Source organism: Cetorhinus maximus, chromosome 26 (genome assembly GCF_964194155.1).
Source record: "Cetorhinus maximus chromosome 26, sCetMax3.hap1.1, whole genome shotgun sequence".
In the NCBI taxonomy this organism is placed as follows: domain Eukaryota; kingdom Metazoa; phylum Chordata; class Chondrichthyes; order Lamniformes; family Cetorhinidae; genus Cetorhinus; species Cetorhinus maximus.
In genome coordinates, this window is record NC_135904.1 from 36650936 (window position 1) to 36670717 (window position 19782).

The window sequence follows — 19782 nt, forward strand, 5'->3', positions numbered from 1 at the left end:
AATTTCCATAATGCCGGGTAGGAATTGGTGGCAAGTCCTACCAGCAGGTCAGGTACGTCTGACAGGGTGGAATGGCCAGAGCAAGGCAGACGCACAATTAATTCATATTGAAAGGATCACATCATTGTAAAAAGAAATGAGCAGATGCTGGCAAATAGAAATTAATTGACAGCTCCAAGACAAGGAAGAAGGGAAGCATCAAATTTAAGTCTGTTTTGCTGACAAAAGCTGGAGAAAGGAGAGGTACTACTTTTTGAATAGCTGAGAAGACCAGGCAGAAAGGTTGGAAGAGGTAGTAGTGGCTGTGGAAACCTTTAGTGCCTTAAGTTTAATAACAACAAGATCTGCAGAAGTTTGTCATCAACTGAATAACGAACTGAAGAAAATGGGTATTTCCTTCCCCTAGAATTCCAGCTCTACCCCGTGGGTTATCTTACAACATTGCAGTGGGAGCACTAGAGCCTAGCACTCATATCAACATTCGCATCTTCTCACACTGGCCCACTGAAGTCTCACATCCAGAAACCTTGCTCCCTTCCATCTTGAGTACCATCCATTTCATGAATTCTGACAGATTGAGACAGTAGAGTCTGAATGCTCTAAGATTAATTTAGAATCTGCCAGTGTGTGAAAGGGGAGCCCAGTTAAAGTGACCACAGTTACTCTGCACCAATCCCACTGCCTTGCTGCAGGGTTGCAACAGAAATACATATACAGCCATAAGACCCGTCGTGTCCATCCCAAACAAAAACAATTATCTTAATGCAAGTTGTTGCTGTTAACCTGCTCCTGAACAGGTGAAGGGAGACCTACCAGAAGCAGGTGGGGTCCTTCAAATACTAGGATCAGGCGCCCAGAACAATTTTCATGCAAAAATAAAAATATCCAACTGCAATTTTGGATATTGCAGTTATATCCAAACTGCCCAAGACACTGCTGCCACATATTCCCCACCTGTTTGGGTAAGAGACTGACACTGCCTACAAAGACTCGATCCTTATGCAGAGAACCAGACATCATGCTCTCTACACTGGGAATTAAGTTTACTGTCAGCGTATTCTTCCTGCAGATGACAATAACTTAATGTCAGGTGTTGGCAGACACTTGAGTTGGGAGAGCACAGATAGAAGATATTAATTTAACATGAAGAGCAAGTTTTGCCCATCACTGATATGAGCTCTGACTCACTTCTCCATCCAACTGTCAGACCAGCGTGCAGGCGCGTGATAGGGACCAGTTTCTTATCCAATACTTTTTATGTATTCTTCAATCTCTTTGCCAGCTACCAGATTTTTTTTTTAATTAACGGCGAGTTGTTATCATGTGAGAGGCGTTGCCGATGCCAGATTCCCCTCCTGCCCAAAGGTGCTGGCATAGCTGTTGTGGTGAAGGTGCTTCCACCATACTGAGGTTTAGAATGCCAAGATTCTGACTCCGGCAGCAACCAATGAACAACGATACATGGCCAAGTCAGGGTGGCGTTCAAAGGAACTTGGAGGTGATGATGTTTCCATGATTTTGCTATTCCTGGTCTCCTTACCAGTACAGGCTGCAGAACAATGCTCACCTCCTCCCTCACCCCCACCCTCCCGGAAAATGCTCACCACCCCCAATAATGCTCAGTCCCCCCTACCCAGATGATGCTCATGTGCACCGCGCACCTGCCGCACACCCCCGCCCCACCAAGTCCAAGATCACCCTTCGACGCCACCCACGCCGCACTGTGCCACCCCCACCTCCACCCAGGATCACCCCATACCATCTCTCCCGGTCCAGGATCACCCTCTGCCCCCCCCCACCCCCCCACCCAAAACAAAACTCATTCCCACCCTCCTCCCCACACTCCCAACAATGCTGACTCTTCTGACATCCGCCGGGCAGGAGCCAGAGATTTCAGAAGGAGTCAGGAGAGGTGGTGCGGAGCTGTGATGGGATTTGGGGGCAGATACTGAGCAGTGTTTACCATTGTGCTGGAATGTTTTGACACTCCCAACTGATTTACTTCAGGTAGTACTCCTCAACCAGCCAGTTAAACATCAGTAGTGGGTAAGGCTTTAGAAACAATCTGAGGGGGTGGGGGGGTGGAAAATCGGACACTTGGAGAGGTTGGAGTTAATTAAGGAGAGCCAGCACAGATTTGTAAAAGACAGATTGTGCTTGACTAATCTAACTGAATTTTTGATGAACAGAAAAGGCTGAGGGGAAAGTAAATAATGTTGTTTGTATGGATTTTAAACAAATGTTTGACAAAGTACTATATAAAAGGCTAGTTAACAAAATTGAGTAGAATAGGAGGATCAGTGGCCAACTGTATTAAAAGAATTGGCCTAAGGACAAGAGTCGTGGTAAATGGTTGTTTTTCAGACTGGAGGATGGTAGAGTGTTGTTCTCCAAGGCTCAGTGCTGGGACTACTGCTTTTGTGATAAATGACTTGAATATTAGAATACAAAATAAAATTTCAAAATTTGCCAATGATACCAACTCGGGGGGTGACAGACAACGAGGATATCAATTGACTGCAACAGGATATGGATAGACTAGCAGAATGGGAAGACAAGCAGCAGATGGAATTTAATACAGAGAAGTGTGAGGTGATGCATTTTTCCAGAAGGGTAGGAAGAGGCAATATAGACTTCTTGGCAGAGTGCAAGGACCTGGGGGTGCATGTTCATCGATCTTTGAAGGTGGCAGGACATATTACGACAGTGGTTAGCAAAGCACATGGAATTTGGGATTAGTAGAGGCATGGAGTATGAAGTAGGGAAGCTATGCTGAACCTTATTGATTAGGTCACAAGTAGAGTATTGTGTCCTGTTCTGGTCACCACACTTTAGGAAGTGCGGGTCTTTGAGAGGGTGCAGAGGAGATTTACTGGAATGGTTCCAGGAATGGGAGATTTTAGCCACCAGGTTAGGTTTAAGAAGCTGGGTTGTTCTCCTTGGAGGAGAGGAGGTTGAGGGGAGATTTGAAGGGGGTGTATAAGATGATGACAGGTTCAGATAAGGTAGACAAGGAAAGACTGCTGATGGTACAAGGGCTAGGGGTAACAGATATAAGGTTTTGGGAAGGGATGCAGGGGGATATGAGCAAGATTTTTTTGTTAAAAAACAGTGATAATGTTGTGGAATTTACTGCCTAGGAGGGTGATGGAAGCAGAGACAATGATTTCAAAAGGAAATTGAATGGGCAGTTGAAGGAAATAAACTTGCTGGGCTATGGAATGAGTGGGGGAATGCAACTGAATGGATCGCTCGACAGAGAGTCAGTATGGACAATTGGCCTCCTGTGCCAAAATCACTGTAAAACATCAGGATCAACGTGCTGACATCACCCAGTTCTACCTTACCATCTATACCATCCTTGACCCATTCGCACCACAATTTGTCACCTTGCTTGTCCAATATCCAGTGCTGGATGAGCAGAAATTGCCTCAAATTAAACACTGGAAGACTAAAGCTACTGGTCCCTACAACATATTGAGTTCCCTGGTTACTAACTCTACCCCTCTCCCTTGCCATTGAGACTGAAGCAGACTTCACAACCTTGGCATTCTATTAGGTCCCAGGATGAGCATCTGACCACATATCTTCTCCATCACCAAGGCCACCTATTCTCATCTCCTTAACTATCACCCTCCTCTACCTGTACATCACCACATCTGCTGCTGACATGTCTTTTGCTACCTGGACTCAACTATTCCATAATTCTCCTGGCCAGCCTCCCATTTTCTTAAACTCGAGTTCGTCCAAAACTCTGCTGCTCATATTCTAAATTGCACCAGTTGGTTCCTGTCCAGCACCACCTCTGGTTTTAAAATTCTCATCCTAGTTTTTAAATCCCTCCATGGCCTCACCTCTCCCAGTCTCTTGCCCTAAAACTCTTCCAAGATCTCGGCATTCCTCCTATTCTGCCTTCCTACACAACGCTGATTTGATTGTTCCATTGGTGGCCACATTTAATCTGCCAAAGTTCTAAGCTCTGGAATTCCTCCACTAGACTTCATTACCTTTCTCTCTCTCTCCCTCCACCCTCCCTTTTCCTAAGATGCTCTTTTAAACCTAACTGACCATGTTTTCGTACAACTAACACTCCTTCTGTGGACCAATGTCAAATTTTGTCTGATAATTGCTCCTGTAAAGTATCTTGGGATTTCTTTTGTTCTTTCATGGGATGTGGGCATCACTGGCCAGGCCAGCATTTGTTGTCCATCCCTAATTGTCCCTTGAGAAGGTGGTGAGCCATCTTCTTGAACCACTGCAGTTCACTGGTTGTAGGGGCACCCACAATACTGTTAGGAGGGGATTTCAAGGATTTTGACCCAGTGACAGTGAAGGAACAGCGATATATTTCCAAGTCAGGATGGCAAGTGACTTGGAAGGGAACTTGCAGGTAATGGTGTTCCCATACATCTGCTGTCCTTGTCCTTCTAGGTGGTAGGGGTCGCAGGTTTGGAAGATGCTGTCAAAGGAGCCTTGGTGAGTTGCTGCAGTGCATCTTGTAAATGGCACACATTGCTGCAACTGTACATTGGTGGAGGAGGGGGTAAACATTCACATTGGTGAATGGCGTCTCATTCAAGTAAGCTGCTTGTCCTGGATGGTGTTGAGCTTCTTGAGTTTTGTTGCAGCTGTACTCATCCAGGCAATTGGACAGTATGCCATCACATTCCTGACTTTGTCTTCTGGATGGTGGACAGGCTTCGGGGAGTCAGAAGGCAGAGGTACTCTCCTCTTCTAGCCACACCATGGCTGGTCCAGTTCAGTTCCTGGTCAATAGTAACTCCTCCAGGATTTTGATAGTGCAGGATCAGTGATGGTAATGCCATTGAGCGTCAACTGGAGATGGTTAGACTCTCATGTTGGAGATGGTCATTGCCTGGCACTTGTGTGGCACAAAAAACCCTATGCCACTTATAAGCCCAAGCCTGAATGTTGTCCAGGTCTTGTTGCAGATGCACATGGACTGCCTCACTATCTGAGGGGTAGTGAATGGTGCTGAACATCATGCAATCAGCATATATCCCCAATTCTGACCTTCTGATGGAGGGAAAGTATTGATGAAACAGCTGAAGGTGGTTGGGCCTAGAACACTACCCTGAGGAACTTCAACAATGAGGCCCTGGGAATGAGACCACAACAACCACAACCATCTTCCTTTGTGCTAGGTATGACTCCAACCAGTGGAGAGCTTTTCCCCTGATTCTCATTGACTCCAGTTTTGCTAGGAACCATTGATGACACAATCGGTCAAACGCTGCTTTGATGTCAAGGGTACTGACTCTCATCTCACCCATTAAGCTCTTTTGTCCACATGTGGGCCAAGATTGTAATGAGGTTAAGAGGCGGTTGTAATGAGGTTAAGAGCCAAGGAGTCCTGGTGGAACCTAAACTGAGCAGTGAGCAGGTTATTACGGAGTAGGTGCCGCCTGGTAACATTGGCAATGACACTTTCTATCACTCTGCTGTTTTATGTTAAGGCACTAGATAAATACAAATATTATTGGACAGTTGGTTAGGCAGTCTCAGTGATTGACAAAATGTACACACACGTGGTTCAAGTCAAAAAGGTATGAATGTTACACCCCTAGGTTGCACTATGACAGACAAATACAGCAGTGTGAACCAACACCACCCCTCACCACCCCAGAAGAAACACCAGACCATTTACAGGAACAAATGACGCCACTGAACCCAAGAATGTATCTGCAGCTCCCTAATTAATAATACACGCTGTTGTTGCATTTACAGAGTCAAAGGCAGCATTTTCACATTTCAGCTTTCCAAAATCTTCAATTGCCAAAACAGTTCTGCATTAGTCGTAATTGTCAAACCAACTGCATGCAAAACCACATAGCCTGAAGCCTTGCCGCCTTCAGAGGATATCCATTATTTGTTGCATAAATATTTTAATACACAGCTAATGTGAACTGGAAAATCTCCAGCGCCAAAATCAGGAATACACAAATATCAGACATTTTTCCAGGCGCTGAATCTCTTGTCCAATTTGAATCAAAATAGAAGAAACAGCTGCCGTTCTTCAAGGAACCACTGCCCACACCCACCCACCCCCCCACCCACCCCACAACACACACAGTAGTTTAAACAATCACAACATTAATTATTTCTACAAATATGATTTCACTGTTTATCTATAGTGTGAGACTATATCAAATAACAGATAGAAACCCAAGCTAACAAAAGCAAAATGGAATATGCAAAGGAGAATCCAAAAGGGTCTCTTCTTGAAAAATCTCTTCACAAAGCCATTAATCCCGCCTCCTTCTGCATATTTGGTGTATAAGATCCCATGAGTGCTCTCCGGTATAGTCCACTGCATAGTATGAAAATTGAAAAATGTATACTGTAGGAGGAGGCAAAACAAGGCAAAACAGAACTGAAGGGAAGGAATTACAGAAACACATTGATCCAACTGTAGCAAGACAATATTTGCCTCAACTACTCCTTATGGTTTGAGAGTTCCACATTCTAACTACTCTGAGTAAAGGAATTTCTCTCAATTGGAACTTTGACTCAGATTTCCAACCTACAGTTTTGAACTGCCCCACAATTGGAAACATTTTCTCTTCAGAAGTCCGGAGGTGAGGTGAGAGTGACTGCCTTTGACATCAAGACAGCACTTGGCCAGATGTGGTATCAAGGACCCCTAGCAAAACTGGGGTCAATGGAAATCGGGGTAACGCTCCAGTACCTAAATTAAACAATTAGGTGGTCTGATCAAACTTTTCACATTTGTCGCGGCTCAGGGAGCAGTGGGGCTTGATATTGCAGCACACTATGCCCAGTGAGTCATGACTGCTTCCAGCATAAACAAGCAAATAGAATACCAAACAGCCTTATATTCAAGGAAAATGATAAACAAGCAGTAGAAAAACAAATATCTGTTTCTTCCTTTTAGATAAACATAAATACAATAAAGTAGATTTTCCACTTCAGGACTCTTGGCGCACATAGCAAACAGCATCTGGAAATTGCAATGCTTCAGCCCAGCAGCCACAGTCAAAGTGTACATGCCAGGGTTAGTAAAGTGGAAAATCCCAATCCATATCTTTACCTGAACTCTAGAGAGTCATTTTCCCCAAAGTACTTCTGGGATTTTCTAACAGATGATGGTGCTAGGAACACAAGAATACAGGAACAGGAGTGGTCCTCTCAAGCCGATTCCACCATTCAAGAGATCATGACTGATCTACAACCTCCCTCCTTTCACCTGGCTTTGCCCCATATTCCTTAATACCTTGGATTAACAAAAATCTATCAACCGCAGATTTAAAATTAACAACTGATCCAGCTTCAATTTCTGAGGAAGAGAATCCCGAACTTCTACTATCTTTTGTATTTCCTAATTTAACCCCCAAAAGGTCTGGTCTAATTTTTAGCCCGCGGCCCCTAGTCCATACCTCCCCAACAGCAGAAATAGTTTCCCTGTGTCTAATCCTCTTAGTAACTTGAAAACTTTCATCACATAACTCCTTAACCTTCCAAATCCCAAGGAATACAACCATTGTTTGCATAATCTCACCTCACAACTTAAAATTTGGGAGTCCAGGTATTATTCTGGTAAAGCTATGCTGCACTTCCAAGGCCAATATATCCTTTCTAAAGGTATGGTGTCCAGAACTGCTCACAGTACTCCAATCCTACACTCTTGCATCCTCTAGATATAAAGGCCATCATTCCATTAGCCTTTTAGCCTATTTCCTAACCAGGCCAATAAGACACCTTCAATTCCATGAGCTGTAACTTCAGTTAACAATCTCTTCAGGGCTTTATCAAATGCCTTCTGGAAGTCCATATAAATAACATCCATCGACATTCCCCTGTCCACTATTATAGTCACCTCTTCAAAACATTCAGATTCATCCTACCCTTTACAAATCTGCACTGACCACAGTTCCTCAAACTGCTGTCAATGGGGAAAATTTAATTGCTAGCCCAGCTGTTCACACACACTCACCCTCTTTTGACCCAGGGGTAGATTACCTTTGATCACGTTGCAGAAGTCATGAGGGAAGTGTTTCTTCTCCGATGAGAGGGGCTGTTTGTGCCTGTAGATCTGGTGAACTTCTCCACTGAATGACGAGTTCAATTTATTTACAGGTTCTATTGACAATAGATCATCCCCAATCTGGATGTATCCAAACTGGAAAAAAAAATTCAAAGCACTTTTCATTTGAGGTAAAGAGCTTTATATTTATCCATCTTATATTTTAACCAATTTTTACAAATTATCACGCCAGTTTTCATCTCAACTTCCGCCAGGACGTGAGTCATAGGTTCAAGAGCATAGAAATAATGGAGAAAAGATCTCAATATAGAATATCCGTACGTTATTATACAAAGTGGTGCACCACACTCACCTCATTCACATCTACTCCAAAGCATTTCAATTTGACAGCGAATACTCAATAGCCGACTGCTATGGAAGCATTAGTTTAAAACTTCTTCCTTCAAGATGACCCTAAAATCGACCTCTGATCAAGTTCTGACCCGTCCAATGTGGCTTGGTGTAAGAATTTTATATGACACTTCACCTATGAAGGATGTTTTGCTATTTTAAAAGGTGTGAGGTGAACAAATTGCTCTGACTAAAAGCGCAGAGCACAGAGGATGGGGCTGACTGAATCTCTGGGGTAAATTGCAAATTGCTCTGTGTGATAGATCATGTGCAAAGACAAAAGGAAGAAAACTGGACTTCTTTCTCCCCACCCACCACCCCCCCCTGCCCCTGATCTGCTATAAGGCTTTGTCCTCAAGCATTCCCTTAACAGGATCCAGTAACGTCAAATTCAACTTTTTCATTAAGTGATCATGTTCAGGGAGCCCTTTAAAACAGCCATGTATAAGGAACGCCCCGGGTGTAATCAGTCTGTAGCTGCTGTGGCCTTGCACGTGAAAAATCATGATTTTAATATATCCTGAAGGAATTTCAACTCTGCAGAATCGTTATAAAAAAGTGTTGCAGAAATAGTTATCAAAGGGTTAACTTTAATAAAGTACAAGCACACAAAAGTAAACATTTTTTCCTGTATAATTAATCTCTCTTCAAACAAAGGACATTTTACTTACTAAAATTGGATAGTTAACAGTTAAAGTTTGTACCAACACTGCCTAAATTCAAAGGAACCAAAGCAAACAATTCCTTGTTGTGCTTTTCTCTAAACCCACAATGTGAAGCTACAATCTGGAATGAGAGATTTCCACCAGGAGGAGAGCTGAGTCCTCAATTAGCCTTCCTGAAAACAGCTGTGCACAAAACATCTGTTTATCGATAGGATTTAAAATATAAAGTAGATATTCCTACATGGTGTGATCTGGTAATATTTGGATTTTAGTGAAGAACCTTCTGGACAACATGAAGCCTATTTCCCTGACAGCATGTTTACGTAACAAATTCTGGTACTTTTTTTTTATTCATTCCCAGGACGTGGGCGTCACTGGCTGGCCCAGCATTTATTGCCCATCCCTAATTTCCCTTGAGGTGGTGGTGGTGGTGAGCTGCCTTCTTGAACACCCACAGTGCTGTTAGGGAGGGAGTTCCAGGATTTCGTTCCTTCACTGTTGATACATTTCCAAGTCAGGATGGTGAGTGACTTGGAGGGGAGCTTCCAGGTGGTGGTGTTCCCATCTACCCGCTGCCCTTGTCCTTCTAGATGGTAGTGGTCGTGGGTTTGGAAGGTGCTGTCGAAGGAGCTTTGGTGAATTCCTGCGTGCATCTTGTAGATGGTACACACTGCTGCTACTGTGCGTCAGCTACTGTGCGTCGGTGGTGGAGGGAGTGAATGTTTATGGATGTGATGCCAATTAAGCGGGCTGCTTTGTCCTGGGCGGTGTCAAGCTTCTTGAGTGAAAAGGTTTGCACTTACATTGCACCTTTGACCATCGGACATCCCAAAGTGCTTTACAGCCAATGAAGTACTTTTTTGAAGCATAGTCACTGTTGCAATGTGGGAAACATGGCACGCTTTGTGCACAGCATGCTCCCACAAACAATTGTGATAATGAACAGATATTCTGTCTTTAAACATGAATAAATTGATTGCAGGATAAATATTGGCCAGGACACCAGGGATAACTCCCCGCTCTTTTTCAAAATAGTGCCATGGGATCTTTTATATCCAAGGGTCAGAGCAGACAGGGGTCTTGCCTTAACATCTCACAGGAACGACAGCACCTCCAACAGTGGAGCACTCCTTCAGTACTGCACTGGGGTGTCAGCCAGGACTTTGTGTTCAAGTCACAGATCAGGACTTGAAGCCATAACTCTGACTCAGAGACACGAATGCTAACCACTGAGCCACGGCTGACATTCAACTGAGAAGAGGTGTCAAACAGCAAAATAAGTCGCGAGACATTAGTTTACAGGCTATAATTATCAGTCATTCCACTACAGAGGTTCCCTCGTAACAGGTTTCAATCACACTTGTTAATGTTTGTACTTGCAGGCTCTGTCCCAAGTGCCAAGTATCGCAACCTCAATGTTCAATGTTTATGGTAAATTAATCCTGCAAACTCCTCAAAATGGATTATCCTCCTTTAAAATAATTGGAATTAATTTAAAAGCGCAATCTAGGAAAATAAAATTTAACTGTTAGCAAACCACGTTATAACTTCCATTGTTATACAGTTTTAATAAGAGAAATGCTCCAGAACCTTTTGGTTAGAAGAAAAAGTTAATTATGCAGAACATTTAGCCTAAATTAAATCAATCAATTACAGAGTTAATGGGCACAGGGTCCAGTTCAAACTAACTGCCAGTAGCTGTGTTTCTATAATAAACATTCAATTAATCCTTACTCTGGAGTCAATGGAAGTCACTTCTGGCTCCGAACTAAGTCCCTTTGGATTTCCAGCTATTTAACAAAAAAGATTGGATTTGAAGAACTTCTCGGGAGGTCGTATGGGGACCTTCGTGCCATCGCTCAGTCACATTGCCTCTTATTTAGCTTCTAAAGGAAGGAGAGGTGTCAGGGGAACCTGCTCAGGTCCTGCTGGCTTGGCTCAGTTCCAACCTGGATTCCAGTCTACTCACAGCTTTCCATCTTACTGATTTTGAGCCAAGCTCCTGTTGCCAATCCACAACTCAGTCTCCAGTCTGTACACCTGACCCAGCTACAGTCAGAGATCCAGTCCAACCCTCTTCCCCAGTCCAAGCCCTCTTGCCAGGGTTTCGTGCCTGTAAATTGTTACCAGGTCCCTAATTTGCTCCCAGTCACTTCTCTTTACTCCAGTGTTGGACACAGAAATATTAACTGCAAACTCAGACTATTAAGAAAACGGCATAGGGAGAAGTGCCCTGTGTGCCGTCGCAGTGAGGACATCGGATTTGGGTTCTAGCCTCCGCCAAAAAAACAACTATTAATCCCGGATCTCCGAGCCATCAGGTTGCAGAGTTTATCCCAGAGCTCAGGTCCCAATTCTGAGTGCCCTCCATGAAATGTCACAAACTGCTTCGCATTCCCCTCCCTGCGGCTGCGCTCAGATGTAATGAAAGTTCAGACTGGGTAAAGGGTCATCTCGGTGCAAACTAACCGAGTTAGAGAGAGAGGGAGAGGGAGGGAGAGGGAGGGGGAGGGAGAGGGAGTGGGGGGGGGCTTAAAGCCAAAGGTTTGCTAACAAGTTTAACCTCATGTTTACCTGAGGGTTTATTGACCATTCAGCCCCTGGGGTCTAGTACGGAGCTGATGGGCTGAGTGGCCTCCCCTGTGCGCTGTCTGGTGTTGAGCTTGGGGGTTAATGTGCTGATTGATTAGCAGAGAGTTATTGATTATTGATTATTGATTACCAGTCCGTTACAGGTGCTGAGCGAGGCGGCCGAGCGGTTCTGGTTGAGGACGTGGCCGGTGTAGAAGCAGAGCCGCTGGGCTGGAAGCGGCCGGACGCTCCGCTCCCCTCCTCCCCGCTCCTCCACGGTGAAAGCCGGCGACAGGAAGCTCAGCTCCCGGTTCAGGTGTAAGAGCAGCTCGGTCCCGAACGCCGGCAGCTGGAGGTAGAGATGCTGCTCCCCGGCCGCAGCTCCATCAGCCGCCGGTGAGATCCCCCGGCGGACCCGGTGCCCTGCTCCTTCCCCGGACCCGGTCCCGGTCCCGGTCCCGGTCAGGCGGATCCTCCTGGGGACGGTCAGCTCGGCGGCCGCTGGAGTGAGAGAAACGGCGGCAGGTTAACGGGGAGAGGGGGGGCTGACCGGCCCGGACAACCGGGACCCCCCCCTCATCCTCCGGACAACCGGGACCGGGACCCCCCCCCATCCTCCGGACAACCGGGACCCCCCCCTCATCCTCCGGACAACCGGGACCGGGACCCCCCCCCATCCTCCGGACAACCGGGAGCCCCCCCCTCATCCTCCGGACAACCGGGACCGGGACCCCCCCTCATCCTCCGGACAACCGGGACCGGGACCCCCCTCATCCTCCGGACAACCGGGAGCCCCCCCCCCTCATCCTCCGGACAACCGGGACCCCCCCCCTCATCCTCCGGACAACCGGGACCGGGACCCCCACCCATCCTCCGGACAACCGGGACCCCCCACCCCCCACCCCCCACCCACCCCTTCATCCTCCGGACAACCGGGACCGGGACCCCCCTCATCCTCCGGACAACCGGGACCGGGACCCCCCTCATCCTCCGGACAACCGGGACCGGGACCCCCCCCCATCCTCCGGACAACCGGGACCCCCCATCCTCCGGACAACCGGGACCCCCCCCCCCCCATCCTCCGGACAACCGGGACCCCCCCCCCCCCCATCCTCCGGACAACCGGGACCGGGACCCCCCCCATCCTCCGGACAACCGGGACCCCCCCCCCATCCTCCGGACAACCGGGACCGGGACCCCCCCCATCCTCCGGACAACCGGGACCCCCCCCCCATCCTCCGGACAACCGGGACCGGGACCCCCCCCATCCTCCGGACAACCGGGACCCCCCCCCCAGCCCCGGGTAAAGCCGGTACCTGGGCCGGGGTTGCAGTCGGACAGCAGCAGGAGGCAGGCGGCCAGCGCCAGGCAGGGCAGTGAGCGGCCGCACATGGTCCGGACTCCGAACGGGAGAAGCAGCTTCACCGGCTCAGCTCAGACTGAGGGAGAGGGAGCGAGAGCTGCCGGCGGCGGGGAGGGAACCGGCAGGCCCCGCCCACTGCCGCCTGGAGCCGGCAGGCCCCGCCCACTGCCGCCTGGAGCCGGCAGGCCCCGCCCACTGCCGCCTGGAGCCGGCAGGCCCCGCCCACTGCCGCCTGGAGCCGGCAGGCCCCGCCCACTGCCGCCTGGAGCCGGCAGGCCCCGCCCACTGCCGCCTGGAGCCGGCAGGCCCCGCCCACTGCCGCCTGGCCCCACCCACTGCCGACAGGCCACGCCCACTAACGCCTGGCCCTGCCTACTGCCGCCTGGAGCCGGCAGACCACGCCCACTGCCGCCAGGAGCCAGCTGGTCCCGCCCACTGCCGCCTGATCCCGCCCACTGCCGCCTGGAGCCGGCAGGCCCCGCCCACTGCCGCCTGGAGCCGGCAGGCCCCGCCCATTGCCGCCTGGCCCCGCCCACTGCCGACAGGCCACGCCCACTAACGCCTGGCCCTGCCTACTGCCGCCTGGAGCCGGCAGACCACGCCCACTGCCGCCAGGAGCCAGCTGGTCCCGCCCACTGCCGCCTGGTCCCGCCCACTGCCGCCAGGAGCCGGCAGACCACGCCCACTGCCGCCTGGTCCCGCCCATGTCGCTTGTCCCCGCCTACTGCCGCCAGACTCCACCCATTTCCATCGAGACATGCCCACCTGCTCCCACTGTACCGACACCTGCCCATTTGAACCCGCCCACCACACATAGTCCCGCCCACATCGCTTCTGACCCCGCCCACCGCAATCTTGATCCCTTCACACGGCCCCGCCCATTAACTCCGATGTTTCGTTGTGTGTCTTGGCTACAAATGGGGAAGTGGAGCGGCGGTGCCCGATTCCCGGGGGGGTGTTAGACCCCAATCCCCATAGCAACTTCATCAACATCACAAGCTGCTAATTGACCCCGTTACCCCCATTGGGTAACTGTGCAAATAAACCTCTTCTGCCTGAGTGAAGTGTGACTCTGTCTGTACCCACTCCCAGGATTTAATCCCATTCTCTGCTTTGCTGTTGCCGGCATAAGAAGCATAAAATAAACTAAATCAAATTTTTATTTCATTTAAGCTGTGGAGCATCACAGACCCAACAGATTTAGAGGGAGAATCCTCCCATTAGGGGTCCCCAGGACTGTCCTGCAGCCTCTAGAAGTTAAAGATGTGTCTCTCGCACATGCTACAAGCAACTGGGGGGCAAAAAGTGTAGAAAAAAATCATTTTCTTAGAACACTATAATTTATTCATTTTCAAAATTAGGGGGAGGTGGTAGTGTAGTGGTATTGTCGCTGCTCTGGTATTCCAGTGACTCAGGGTAATGCTCTCAGGACAAAAACAAAAATTGCTCGAAAAACTCAGCAGGTCCGACAGCATCTGTGGAGAGAAAGACAAGGGTTAACGTTTCGGGTCCGTATGACTCTTCATCAGAACTAAAGAGAAGTAAAAATGTGGTGAAATATATACTGTTTGAGGGGGGATTGGACAGGTGAAGTTGGATAGAGGGCCAGTGATAGGTGGAGGCAAAGGAGAGATTGCAAAAGGTGCCATAGACATAAGTTCGAAGGGATGGTGATGGTGGTGATATTATCTAAAGGAGGTGCTAATGGGGACGTTAAGGGTAGACAGCAGGATGAGCAAGTGACAGATGGCCCTAGTGGGGGTGGGGTGGGGGGAGGGGACAGTGTGGGACCAAGGATCGAAAAGCTGGGGATAAAACAATGAATGGAAATAAATTTTTTAAATCATAATAGAAATAGGTGGGAAAAAATGTATATATAAAAATTAAAAAATAAATATTTGAAGAAAGGGGATCAAAAAGGGATGAAGATGCAGGAGGGAGTTCATGATCTGAAGTTGTTGAACTCAATATTAAGTCCGGAAGGCTGTAAAGTGCCTAGTCGGAAGATGAGGTGCTGTTTCTCCAGTTTGCATTGAGCTTCACTGGAACATTGCAGCAGGCCAAGGACAGACATGTGGGCATGAGAGCAGGGTGGAGTGTTGAAACGGTAAGCAACAGGGAGGTCTGGGTCATGCTTGCGGACAGACCAAAAATGTTCCACAAAGTAGTCACCCAGTCTGCGTTTGGTCTCTCCAATGTAGAGGAAACCGCATTGGGAGTAGCAAATGCAGTAGACTAAATTGAGGGAAGTGCAAGTGAAATGCTGCTTCACTTGACAGGAGTGTTTGGGCCCTTGGAAGGTGAGGAGGGGGGAAGTAAAGGGGCAGGTGTTGCACCTTCTCCAATTGCATGGGAAGGTGCCATGGGAGGAGGTTGAAGAGGAGTGGACCAGGGCATCCTGGAGGGACCTACGGAATGCCGTGGGTGGGGGGTTGAAGGGAAGATGTGTTGGTGGTGGCATCATGCTGGAGTTGACGGAAATGGTGGAGGATGATCCTTTGAATGCAGAGGCTGGTGGGGTGAAAAGTGAGGACAAAGGGGACCCTATCATGGTTCTGGGAGGGAGAGGAAGGTGTGAGGGCAGAGGCGCGGGAGATGGGTCAGACACAGTTGAGGGCCCTGTCAACCACCGTGGGTGGGAAACCTCGGTGAAGGAAGAAGGAAGACACATCAGAAGCGCTGTTTAGGAAAGTGGCATCACCAGAACAGATGTGACGGAGGCGAAGGAACTGAGAGAATGGGATGGAGTCCTTACAGGAAGCGGGGTGTGAGGAGCTGTAGTCGAGGTAGCTTGGGAGTCAGTGGGTTTGTAATGGATATTGGTAGACAGTCTATCACCAGAAATTGAGACTGAGAGGTCAAGGAAGGGAAGGGAAGTGTCAGAGATGGACCATGTGAAAATGACAGAGGAGTGGAAATTGGAAGCAAAATTGATAAATTTTTCCAGGTCCAGACGAGAGCATGAAGCAGCACCGAAACAGTCATCGGAGAAAGAATTGTGGGAGGAGGCCTGAGTAGGACTGGAACAAGGAATGTTCCACATACCCCATAAAGAGACAGGCATAGCTGGGGCCCATGCGGGTACCCATAGCCAGACCTTTTATTTGGTGGAAGTGAGATGACTTTAAGGAGAAATTGTTCAGCGAGAGAACAAGTTCAGCCAGACGGAGGAGAGTGGTGGTGGATGGGGATTGTTCGGGCCGCTGTTCAAGGAAGAAGCTGAGAGCCCTCAGACCATCCCGGTGGGGGCTCCCACAGCAAATTGTAAAATTTGAATTCAATAAAAATCTGGAATTAAAAGTCTGATGATAACCATCAAACCATTGTCGATTGTTGTAAAAACCCATCTGGTTCACTAGTGTCTTTTAGGGAAGGAAATCTGCTGTCCTTACCTGGTATGGCCTACAAATGATTCCAGACCCTCAGCAACGCGGTTGACTCTTAAAAATGGCCTCTGAACGAGGGCATTTAGGGATGGGAAATAAATGCTGGCCTAGCCAGCGATGCCCATCCCATGAACAAATAATAAGAAATATATATTTTGGACAGGAAAAAGGTTATTTTTCTGCATTGGCCAGTTGGTGCTAGGAGATCATGTGATGAAACCACCAGGAAAACTCCAGCCAGGGTTGGCACCTGTAATAACTTGATGGAGATGACAGGTTTCAACAAGACACAGTTAAACTTTATTACAGAGAGGTTTTCAGGTGCTACACGCTTGATTAGGACTCTTATCAGGAAACCCCACCTCCCGGATTGCCCGTGCTTAGGAGTCATTGGTCGGAGCCTCCAAGAACAGACCTCTGATTGACAGCAGGAAAGGCTATACCTTCAGTTATTACATCTCCTCCCCTTCAGTTTTTTACAGTTTCTATTTACAGAGAACATATGAATATCCAACAACATATACATAAATACAACTTCAGGCGATTAAAAATTAAATCTCTGAGGTGCTCTCCTTATCCAGTTAGAGGGGTGTAGCTCTACCGCTTGAGGTTGCTCCACAGGATCGACATGATCAGGAACTGCAGCACGAGATGCACCATTAGAAAGTGGCAATTCTGGGTTAGGCAACTCGATATAAAGACTTTGGGCATGTCTGTTCTAGGTCAATCTGTCACCTCAGGGATTGATGGTTCAATGTTAATCACAGGTGGAATAGTTGGTTGTTGGAATGTCTCTCTATCACAAATACGGTCCACATGTTTTCAAATGATTCTGTCCTCCACTTCCACCTGGAAGGATAAGGGACCAGTCTCTGAGACGATGGGTAGAATTTTCTGTGCCCGCTGGTGGCGGGCGCGATAGGTGGCGTGATGGTGGCGTGACCGGACAATATGGCGTGATCAGTTTCACATCGGCGGGAAGGCAGGTAGCGATTGTCGCTCAGCTCGCCAATGATGGGCCATGTTTCCCGCCATCAGTTTTTGGGAACCTCATTGTAATACATCAGCATATCATTATCAGGCCATCCCGCCAGGCTCTTGCACACCCGCTGGATCATCCGTCCACCTCGGTGGGAAAGCACGCCGACGTGTTTCACACCAGCACAGAGGCAACGTGCACTTTGCGGCTGCACTTTGGGTGAACTGGAGGTGAGTGCACAGCAACATTCTGCACAGCACGCTAGGGTCGCCTGTTGCTTTGCAGGCTTCAGGATTACCACGGGGCCGGGGTTAAGTGCTGCCCTGCCTCGGAGATGGCCTTTGAGGGTGAGGGGGAGCGGGGGGTTGGATTGGGGGGGGGGGGGGAGGTGTTAAGTGCTGCCCTGCCTCCGAGATGGCTTGAGGGTGAGGGGAATTGCAGTCTTGCCATTGAGGCAACTGGTGGTGGGGTGGGGTGGTGGTTAAGGGTAGTCCTGCTGCTGAATATAGCACACAAACATTCAGGGGAGGGGGGCGTGATACAGTGGGTGAGGGAAGTGGACACGCATTTGGGAAACCTGTAGAAAGTGACCATTCCTCTGCAACTGAGACAGTTCAGACACAGCCACATCGATATGTTTGGAGTTGGGTTCCTAGCTTATCTGCCCACTCAAGCAACACAGGGGCATCAAAGTGCCACCAAGTTCCCAGGCTGCAAATTCATGAGCACTTCAATGGACTGCAGAGCAGTTGGACTGCACACATTGTACAATCTCCTCGCCAAGTCTGGCCATGGTGCAGTCACTGCTGAAGGTGCTTACAGCCCCATTGCAATCTCAGCATCCCGGCTTGGACCAGTGTCCCCCATGGTTCAAGCTAACAGGACAGCCATACAGCATACTAATCTCTGGCCATCCAAGTGGTGGCCAGTACTCTCTGGGAAGCATTAAGAGAAGAGGCCACTTAACCAGGACAGGCTCTTAATACACCCATGCTAGCCACGTGTCTCTCTGTTTCATCCTGCAGGAGGAGTACATCAGGATCATGGAGCCTGGTGAACTAGCTGTGTGCCCGCTGGCCTTACAGAGTGCAAAGAAGATGGAGGAGAGAGCAACTGAGGGTCCTGGCTGTGCAGAGGCAGGAGCAGCAACTTCAGGAAGAAGGGGCGGCTGGGGCTCCTGCACAAGCTGCTTAGAGCCACAATGAGCCATTGCAGGCTGGTGCCTTGTGACACCCAGGGTCCATAGATGCCACTTTTCATTCCTGCAGGTGACCAAGAACCAGTGTCGCTGAAGACTGCGCATGTCCAGAGAACTGGTCGGTCACATCTGCCAGTTACTGCAGGACTTGGCGCCACGGGGACATGGAGGGCATCCACTGCCAGTGGCTGTGAAAGTGACTGTGGTGCTCAATTTCTATGCCAGTGGCTCCTTTCAGGGCTCCACAGGTGACCTCTGTGGGATCTCCCAAGCCTCCACACACAAATGCATCCATGAGGTCACGGATGCCATCTTTGTGGGGGCAACACAACTTTGTGCATTTCGCCCGGAACCAGGACAGCCAGGATGCCAAGGCCATTGGATTCGCCCAGATCTCAAGTTTCCCACAGGTGCAGGGTGCGATTGACTGCACTGATGTGGCGCTCAGATCTCTGTTGCAACACATGGTGAACTACATCAACTGCCAGGGCTTCCATTTGCTGAATGTGCGGCCACAAGGAACGCATCCTGCAGATGTGTGCACGGTTCCCAGGGTGTGTGCCCGACGCCTACATCCTCAGTCAGTCACAGATCCCTGGAGGGTCCACAGAAGCTGCAGGTTTGGCTCCTGGGGGATAAGGTTACCCACAGAGGCTGTGGCTGATGACACCAGGCGGTGGTCTCAGACTTAAGCAGAGCGACGCTATAATGAGGCTCATGCTGCAACTCGCACCGTGGTGGAGCAGACCATCGGGATGCTGAAAATGAGGTTCCGGTGCCTGGACCGGTCTGGTGGAGCCCTGCAATACAGTCCACAGAGGGTGTCATGCATCGTCGTCGTCTGCTGCGCCTTTCACAACCTGGCACTGCAATGGGGAGAGGAGCTGGCTGAGGAGGAGATGGAGGAGCTGGAGATCTCCTCTAATGAGGAGGACGCTGACAGGGATGAGGCTGAGGAGGTCCTTGGAAGCAATGATGACGGGGATGAGGCCCTCACACTGGCTAGATGAGACAGGCTCATTCAGGAGGCCCTCATAGCTGCTAGGTTTGTGAAGGATGATGACGAAATGTAGTGAGGTGACCCCATAGTTCCTCACATCGCATTTGTGAACATTTGGCTCTAGTCTGGCTTATGACAGCGCGAATACCTTCTGTGAGAATGCTGCTGTCATGGAGAGGCAGTTGAGGCCCTAATAGTCACTCG

At 49.1% G+C, this 19782-nt stretch overlaps 1 protein-coding gene across 2 annotated transcripts in view; it reads right to left on the minus strand.

The window, feature by feature from the left end:
* adamts17 (ADAM metallopeptidase with thrombospondin type 1 motif, 17) overlaps window positions 1-13125 on the minus strand; it is a 582619-nt gene extending 569494 nt beyond the window's left edge. For both annotated transcript variants that reach the window (XM_078530484.1, XM_078530485.1), the window contains exons 1-3: window positions 12969-13125; window positions 11804-12153; window positions 8002-8161 (exon numbers count right to left, since the gene is read on the minus strand). In XM_078530484.1, coding sequence (XP_078386610.1) covers window positions 8002-8161; window positions 11804-12153; window positions 12969-13044 — 586 coding nt within the window. In that variant the 5' untranslated portion in view covers window positions 13045-13125. The remainder of the gene's footprint in view (window positions 1-8001; window positions 8162-11803; window positions 12154-12968) is intronic.
* Between the last annotated feature and the right edge of the window lie 6657 nt (window positions 13126-19782).